Below are 9,440 nucleotides of genomic sequence, written 5' to 3'. Positions count from 1 at the left end.
AGTTTCTTGTCAAAAAAGCAACCCTTCCATTGCTTTATAATTTCTAATTCGTGTGTTTGACATTCTCCTTATCACAGTCAAATTCGATCTGAAAGGAGCATGTCGTCTCAACCTATTCCTTTCATATGTTCCTCTATTTGTCAATTATCAAAAAAAAAATCGATCTAACAAGATCAACTTTTTTTTTTATGTATATGTAATGTGTTATACATTGTACACATAATTGGTTCATTGTGAGGCAATCCAGGATGTGTAATCGCCTCACAAAGAACCAATCATGAAGGAGGAAAAGCCAGTGACCAACACTAGGGATAATGAAAATGTTACTCTTCCCATCCTAAAATGTCAATTATCATGAGTTAAAAGGGTTTACTTCTTTGAAATTAGCTCCTGAGTAGTCACCCCTATAAAAGCAATAGAATCACTACCTTGTAAATCATCGGATTCTTTTACAGAATACTTCAATTTCTCTCTAACAATTTTGTTACTTGTTTATTAGCTTTGAGCAATCTTCAAGCTTTTCTGAAGAAATATATCTTTGGATTCAAGCCAACACATGCTACATTTCCTTAATATTATTTAGGCCTAACCCATAGATGGCCCCCTAAATTTGACACTAACTTTCACTTAGACATTTTAACTAGACTTTGTTCATTTTAAACATTTTATGTAAGGTTTTATTGTATCATTTTGACTTGCTTGTGATGTGTCGAAGTGACGAATCAAATGAGAACAGGTAGTATATATATAAAAATAATAATCAAATAATGACTTTTGAGTAGAAAAAAGGCCACAAATTTGATGACATGTGTCATTTAAATTCAAACAATAATTTCCCCAACCCAACCCCGTTGTCTTCTTCACCCCACCCAACCAAGTTTCCCTCTCCACCCTCACCCACCCCAACCCCTACAACTCCTCCACCTTACCACCCACTAGATCTTCCTCTCCACCCCAACCGCAACGATTCCTCCACCCCACCAGCCACCAGACTGTCCTCTCCGCCCGCACCCACTCCAACTTCAACCCCTTTTCCAACCACATTAAATTTTCAAGAGATACTTTAAAAGAACTTAATTAGTTTGAAAAAATTATCTTACAAAAGTATGATGTTTTCTTTTTACTTCTAAGTTATTAATTAACAATAGAAGATTTTTTTTCAAATCTTTTGATTCAAATACGTAAAAAAAGAAATAGATTTTTATTTCATAATGTTAAAAGTTAAACTTTTGAGAAATCTTATGGGCTGAAATTTACTTTTTTTATTTGTGGCATTACTAAATCTATTTACCATAGATTTTTGTTTATGTTTCAGACATGATAGCTAGAAAATGGAGAAGAAGAACAAAATTTTTTTTAAAAAATTGTGAGATAAGGCTTTCACGAGTCGTAATTGTGTGTATAACACTCACTATGCCAAGTGAGCAAAAAGTGTTAAAATAGTATAGCGAGAACCTACCTAAGGTGTCTAAAATGAACAAAGTCTAGTTAGAGTGTCTAAGTGAAAGTTAGCGCCAATTTTAGGGGGCCACCGATGGATTAGGCCTATTACTTAATATAGTCAATTTATTTTATCTCATTTATTATTTATGTTTTTTTTTCCGTCTTGATCAATTATCAGATTGGCAACAATTCAATCCACTTTGCTTAAAAAGCTCACATATAAATTCAACTATACCTTCAACTAACTTGTATCTAGATTCTAGAGGTGTCTAACACTTCAATATATATTCATTAAATCAAATTTTGACCTATATAATGATATGGTGAACAAATGAGTGTACAAAATGCATTATATTTACACAAGATGTTTGTGTAGTAGTTTGTTTTATTTATATAGAAAAAAACACTTAGATTTCATCTCCAGAGTTTGTAGCCTTCATACATTTTTCTCCAAAAATTCTACACAGAACTCAATAATCTAACAAAATGTGAATATCCATATACTAATACAAATAGTAACATTTCAAGTACCATTCTTCAGAGATGCACCTTGTTGCAAGTAGAGGCAAATGACAGTGCTGTCATCTCTCTTGCTGTTAGGAAACCTCTGTTTCCATGCATCTAACGAAACTTGTACTACTGTCTCTGTCGCTGCTGCTGCATTATTTGTTGCACGCACTATGGAGACGACTTGATTGTTGCTCAACACATTCCACACCTATTTTACAATGAAAATAAACATGTCAAGTCTTGTAGAAACAGAACAAAATATACTACAACATAGTTAAAATAGGCTTACCCCATCAGTTGCTAGAACAACAAACTGGTCATTCGGAGTAATGTGGTGATAAGAGACATCAGGCTCGGAGATTATGCCAAAATATTTTAGCATGAAATCCCCAAATGATCTTGTCATGGCCAAACCAGGAACATCTTAATTGGGTAAATACACTCTCTGGATATGTGGCTCTTCTTTCCGCGCAAAAACTCTGCCACCATACCTCCTTATTCTTTCTACTTCAGCTGTATGCATCAAACAGTTTATGATCATTTAGTCTCTAATAAACAACAACAGCATATCCCGTGTAGTTCCACGTAGTGGAGTCTAATGTACGCAGACCTTATCTCTACCTCACAAACTGTTTCCGATAGACCATTACTAAGAACAATTTGAAATTGAATTATGCCCAGTGTATCATGTCAATATTCTGAAAAGAAGAGTCTTATAAGTCAGACTAGGCTTCAAATTCGTAGTTAACTGAACAGCCTCAATTACTCCCTCCTCTGTCTTTCTTCCTAGTACAGCTCGAGAATCTCCAAGGTTGGCGATAACTAGATCATCATCCTATAACATTTCTATATTAGATTCTCCAAAACTTTTAGCAATATTCACGATAATGAGGTCAAACGAAAGATTTTTCTCGTTACCTGTCTTATAGCAACGACAGCAGTTGTTCCACTGAAAGAACAGTCCAAATTCTCAAGACTTTTAATATCTCTATCGATCACCATAAAGGAACTCCAACAAGCCTTTTGCCACTTGTTAAAATTCCTTCTCATCACATTTTGATTCACAGAAAAGATCTTTGGCAGAGAAAATGTAAAGTTTCAGCAGCAAAGTTGCTGACTATTGTCCATTCTCTCCATGTCCATCAAAAACTCCGCCGAAAACTCCATTTTCTACACCATATGCCTGCCATAAAAAGGAAAGTTTCTGTTGATCTTGAGATTTTGAATATGGAAAAATTGTATTGAACAGGTAATGCAACATGTTCCAGTGAAATAATGCAGCGGGTATGCAAGTGGCAGCGTACGTGGAGTGCTTAGTTATATATGGAAACTTATATGTACGTTTTTGTTTATAGTAGTTTACGTGGTTAAGGAAAACTATTGAAAACAAATTTGAGTACAATAAGGTTTTGAGTAAAAGAGCAAGTAGAAGTCAACAAGGATTTGTAGAAGACAAATACAAGTTGATTTATACAAGGATTGGTTGAATTTCTGATTTATAAATAGAGAGCTATTTGGATCAGAAAAACTTGCGCACTTACAAAGAGAGAACTTCAAAACACGATCAAGAGGGTTGAGAGAGTTTTGTTAAATTCTTTTGAGTGCTGCGAGTTGAGTGATAAAGTTGTAAAGATTGTATTCAAGAGTCTTGTTTACAATCTAGGTAGTAGAGTTGCTTGACAAGTTATAGTACTTGAAAAGCATTGAGAAGATAGAAAACTAGGGAGTAGTTTTTTGTCTTGAGTAGAAGGAATTAGAGTTTATAATTCCTTGAGAGCTAAAGCGTTGTAATCTTTGTATTACTTGAAATTTACAAATAATACAAAGTGTTGTTCAAATTAATTACTGTTAAAGTTTTTCAAGCAAACACAAACTAGTTGTTAGTACGTGTTCCTTTGAAGAGTTCAGGAGGGTAGAATTCCAACAAGTGGTATCAGAGCAAGGTTATCTTTAGAGAGTCTAACAACTCAAGATAAGATCAACATGAGTTCTGCACCTCCACTCGGACACGGTAAGGGGCAACACATCAACAGACCTCCATTATTTAATGGACAATACTAATCGTGGTGGAAGGCAAGGATGGAAGACTTCATTCAAGCTGAAGACTACGAATTATGGGTGAGAATTACTAAGTGACCACTAATTCCTACTATTACAGATAGTGAAGGAAATAAAGTACCTAAACCCGCAGATACATATAATGAAGCAGATTACAAAATGCTAGGAAAGAATGCAAAAGCTAAGTGTATTCTTGTATGTGGACTAGGACCTGATGAATTTAACCGTATCTCAAGTTGTACCTCTGCTAAACAAATATGGGATACCCTACAAAACGCTCATGAAGGTACAACTCAAGTCCGAAAATTCAGGATTGCTAGTTTGTGTTCAGAATATGAAGCCTTTAAGATGAAATCCAGAGAATCTCTTCAAGATATGATCACCAGATTCACCACTGTGGTAAACGAACTAATCTCATTGGGTAAAGTATATACCACTGAGGAATAGGTTGACAAAGTACTTAGGATTTTGCCTAGGTCTTGGGAAATAAAAGTCATTGCCATTAGAGAAGCCAAGGACCTAACTAACATGTCTTTAGATGAATTAGTTGGGAATCTCAAGACTTATGAGATGCATGTTGACAAAAGAGGTGAAGGAAATAAAGAAAAAGTTCTTGGTCTTAAAGCAACTGAAAGTGATGAATCTGACATAGATGACGATGATCTGGCTCTGATATGTAGGAACTTCAAGAAACTCTTTAAAAGGGGATTAAACTCTACCAAGAAATCACCACCCTTGAAAGAAAAAAATCCTGAACGATCACAAAATGGAGGTTGTTTTAAGTGTGGTAAGACAGATCATCAGATAAAGGACTGCCCAATGTGGGAATTAGAATGGAAAAAAGAAAAAGCTAAAAAAGAAAGGAAGGAACTCCTAAACAAAAAAAAGAACAAAGAAAAAGAACAAGCAATGTATGCAGCCTGGGGAACAGGTTCTTCGGACATGGATGAAGATGTTGAAGACCTTGCCTTGATGGCGATAGAAGAATCAGACGCTGAACCTGAATCAGACTCTGAAGAAGCTGAGGTAAACCTTCTTAACCTAAAAGATAAGCTAGTAAAGTTCTCCAAGAAAAAGCTCTCACTTCTATTGCTTGCATCCATAGACACAATTCAAGAACTTGTTAACACGAAAATCCAACTACTTGCTTCCCTATCTAGCTTAAAGTTTGAGCATATTGATCTCAATAAAAACAAACTCGACCTTCAAGAAAAAATCAAGCAACTTGAAACCCAAAATCTGGAACTAAGAACTAAGAATTCAAAATTAAAAGTTCTTGGCAAAGAAAAAGAGGGTGAACTGCCTGACCAAAAGCTTGAGGTTGACAAACTCAAAAAAACTTTAAGGCTAGAAAAGAAAACTGTAAGAGAATGAATCTTGAATTGACTAGAGTAAGAAGTGATCTGGAAAGAGCAAATAAATGGACAAGATCCTCCATGATAGTAACTCATCTAGGAAACAACAATAGGAACATCAAAACCGGAATAGGATATGAACAGCCCATAAATGGAAATCCTACGTTTTGTATTTTTTGTGGTAACTCTGGTCATTCTAAACAATATTTTCCTAAATACAAAATTGCCACTAAGGAAAATAATTCAAAAAGAACCTAAAAGCTGTTCAGAGGAACAGGTACATTCCTAGAAAAAATAGTCTGCCCAAATGGGCTCGTAGAAATCTTATTCACCCTTTTGATCAAAACAAAGAACCCAAGCTAATCTGGGTTCCTAAATCTAACCTCTAATTCTTCACGAAGAAGTGAGAGAAAGCAAGCATCAGTGGTACATGGACAGTGCTTGCTCAAGACACATGACAGGGAATAAGACATTGTTTCTCTCACTAGAAGAAGGAAAAGGAGGTATGGTTGCTTTTGGTGGTGGAAAAAAGGGTCAAATCAAAGGCTGTGGAAAGATTGGAAGATTTGATGAACATTCAATTGATAAAGTATACTATGTGGAAGGACTTAGACACAATTTACTCAGCATATCTCAATTGTGTGACAAAGGAAACAAGGTAATCTTTCGATCCACTAGTGTTGAAGTAATCAATCTAAACACACAAAAATTAGTGTTAACTGGAAAAAGAGATAAACATGTCTACACTGTAGATACCTCAACTATCTCTGACAAAAATTTAGTGTGTTTAAGTGTGTTGGAAAAAGATCCCTTGATATGGCATAAACGGTTGGGTCATGCTAGCCAAGTTCAATTAAACAAACTTATCACCAAGGATTTAATTATAGGACTGCCTAAAAATAAATTCAAGGAGGATAAGGTATGTGAAGCATGTACTCTAGGGAAACAGATAAAATCATCATTTAAGTCCAAACAGATGGTAAGCTCAACTTGTTCCTTAGAACTAATTCACATGGATTTATGTGGACCAATGAGGGTTCAAAGTAGAGGGGGGAAAAGATATGTGTTTGTCTTAGTGGATGATTACACTAGGTACACCTGGACACTATTTCTTGCAGCAAAAGATGATGCCTTTGAGGCTTTCTGTTCACTGATGAGAAAAATTCACAGAAAATATGGGAAACAATTAAAGGCAATCAGATCAGATCATGGAACTGAATTTGAAAACTCAAAATTTGCCCAATATTGTGATTATCATGGGGTTGATCATAACTTCTCTGCCCCCAGAACCCCTCAGCAAAACGGTGTGGTAGGGAGAAAGAACAGAACTCTTCAAGAAATGGCTAGAACTATGATGATCGCAAGTAAAATCACAAATCAATTCTGGGCAGAAGCAATAAACACTACTTGCTACACCATAAATCGTTGCATGACCAGACCCTTGTTAGAAAAAACTCCATATGAATTATTAAAAGGCAGAAAGCCCAACATCTCTCATCTTAGAGTATTTGGATGCAAGTGTTTTATTCATAACAATGGAAAAAATCTGCTTGGAAAATTCGATGCTAGGAGTGACAACGGAATCTTTCTTGGATATTCTACACATAGTAAAGCTTATAGGGTACTTAACAAAAGAACCATGTGTGTAGAAGAGAGTGTCCATGTTATTTTCGATGAAAGCAACAGTATATCTAATGAAGATATGCTGGTCAGTAAAACATCAGCTGAAGAACATACTGTCTTTGACCAGGAGCAGGTCCAAGAAACCTGTTCCTCTGACACAACAAACAGAGAAGATACTGAAACTCAAGTGAATTCTGATGAGGGATTTGATACTGATGAAAACCAACCAGATACTAATGAAGAGCAAGAGAGGGAAAGACCAACTCCTATCCTAAAAGAGTACAAATACCAAGGATCACACCCATTGGAAAACCTGCTCACTGATCTTTCTTCAGGAATTACCACCCGATCAGGAATAAAGAATCACTACGCGCATAGTGCATTCCTATCCATGGTAGAACCAAAGAAAATAAGTGAAGCACTTCAAGATGCAGATTGGATTATAGCCATGGAAGAAGAATTACATCAATTTGAAAGGAGTAAAGTATGGCATCTAGTACCTAAGACCTCAAACAGAACTATAATTGGAACTAAATGGGTGTTTAGGAACAAGTTAGATGAACATGGTACCATAATCAGGAACAAAGCTAGGTTGGTTGTTCAAGGATATAATCAAGAAGAGGGGATAGATTATGATGAAACTTTTTCCCCCATGGCAAGAATAGAAGCAATCAGATTGCTTATAGCTTTCGCATCTCACATGGAGTTCACATTGTATCAGATGGATGTCAAAAGTGCTTTTTTGAATGGGCTATTACAGGAAGAGGTTTTTGTTAAACAACCCACTGGCTTCGAGAATAGTGACTTCCCTGATCATGTATATAAGCTTGACAAAGCTCTCTACGGGTTAAAACAAGCTCCAAGGGCATGGTATGACAGATTGTCAAAATTTCTTTTTAAGTCATGGATATTCAAGAGGTAAAATTGACAATACACTCTTCTTCAAGAATAAAGAAAAAGGTTTCCTGATCGTGCAAATCTATGTTGACGATATCATATTTGGAGCAACAAATAAGAGTCTCACAAAAGAATTTGCAAATCTTATGAGCAATGAGTTTGAAATGAGTATGATGGGTTAATTAAACTACTTCCTTGGGCTTCAAGTAAAACAAACACCTGGAGGTACATGGATTCATCAACAAAAATATGTCAAAGAATTGCTTAAAAGGTTTAAAATGGACGATGCTAAACCAATTGATACTCCAATAGCTCCTGCCACTAAGTTAGACCTTGAAGGAACAGGTTCTACTGTTGAACAAAAACTGTATAGAAGCATGATTGGTTCACTTTTGTATCTTACTGCTAGTCGACCTGATATTGTGTTTAGTGTAGGATTATGTGCTCGCTTTCAAACTAATCCTAAAGAATCACATATTCAGGCAGTCAAGAGAATTCTCAGATATCTAAAAGGAACCTCTGATTTAGGACTTTGGTACCCAAAAGGAAGCAACTTTGACTTAGTTGGGTATGCGGATGCTGATTATGCTGGATACTTGGGTGATAGAAAAAGCACTACAGGAATGGCTCACTTTCTAGGATCGTGTCTCATCTCATGGGGATCAAAGAAACAAAACTCAGTTGCACTATCCATTGCTGAGGCTGAGTACGTAGCAGTTGCGTCATGTTGCGCTTAACTTCTATGGATTAAGCAACAACTTAGTGATTTCAGACTCAAAATTGAACAAGTTCCAATTTTCTGCGATAATACTAGTGCAATCAACATTGCAAAAAATCCGGTACAACATAAGAGAACTAAACACATTGACATTCGTCATCACTTTCTTTGAGACAATGTGGAGAAAGGTTTAATCTCTATGAACTTTTGTACTATGGAAGAACAAATCGCGGACATCTTTACAAAGGCACTAGCAAGGGAACGCTTTGAAAGGAACAGGATGGATCTAGGAATGATGAAGATAAACTAAGAAATTAGAAGCTGAAGGAATTGGACTCTCAAAATCATCTTTTCATGCTTAAAGGTATGTTTACTCTCCTTGACTAAGATAGACTAAAATTATAAGACCAATGCATTGGGTTCCGTTCCTTTAATTAAAAAAAATCATTACAAATTACAACCGCCAAATCAAAACCTGCAAAAATCATTCAAATCATACCTGTTCCTATTCTCAGAAAAAACCCTTTACACTTCCCTATAATTCTTCTTAAAACTCAGTTCCTTCTCTCCTTCTTTCCCGATTGCTCTCATTCTCTCTCAAACCTTTGAAATCCCAAAATCCACACTGTGTTTGTTGAGAAAAAGGGCCATGTCTTCAAATCTCTCACTAGCCATAATCCCCTTTGATAATCAAGAATGCTTACACGCCTTACCTGCTGTTCTTTACATAGATTTGACCGGCGTAACTCGATGTTCTCTTATGGAAGATGCACCAGTTCAGGGGGAAGAGAGAAGTCAAGGGTTGGAGAAAGGGAACATGAGTACACGAAGTGAGG

At 36.1% G+C, this 9,440-nt stretch overlaps 1 protein-coding gene and 1 pseudogene across 1 annotated transcript; both read left to right on the top strand.

Moving 5' to 3' along the window:
- Positions 1-3,936: 3,936 nt before the first annotated feature.
- Positions 3,937-4,458, top strand: LOC112942065 (uncharacterized). The gene is made up of 2 exons (XM_026032627.1): positions 3,937-3,964; positions 4,112-4,458. Exons 1-2 carry the CDS (start codon positions 3,937-3,939, stop codon positions 4,456-4,458), a joined length of 375 nt encoding a protein of 124 aa, XP_025888412.1.
- Positions 4,459-8,164: 3,706 nt separating this feature from the next.
- LOC138338051 (secreted RxLR effector protein 161-like) lies at positions 8,165-8,914 on the top strand (annotated as a pseudogene).
- The last annotated feature ends 526 nt before the right edge of the window (positions 8,915-9,440 follow it).

The sequence above is a fragment of the Solanum lycopersicum genome, chromosome 8 (genome assembly GCF_036512215.1).
Source record: "Solanum lycopersicum chromosome 8, SLM_r2.1".
Taxonomy (NCBI): Eukaryota; Viridiplantae; Streptophyta; class Magnoliopsida; order Solanales; family Solanaceae; genus Solanum; species Solanum lycopersicum.
Note: the sequence above shows the minus strand (reverse complement) of the source record. Positions and strands in the feature narration are given on the sequence as shown.

Excerpts from the sequence above, each read along its gene's own strand:
- LOC112942065 (XM_026032627.1), top strand. The coding sequence starts at position 3,937 with ATGAGTTCTGCACCTCCACTCGGACACG. Across the intron at positions 3,965-4,111 it reads TGCACCTCCACTCGGACACG|ATAGTGAAGGAAATAAAGTA; the intron begins GTAAGGGGCAAC and ends CTACTATTACAG.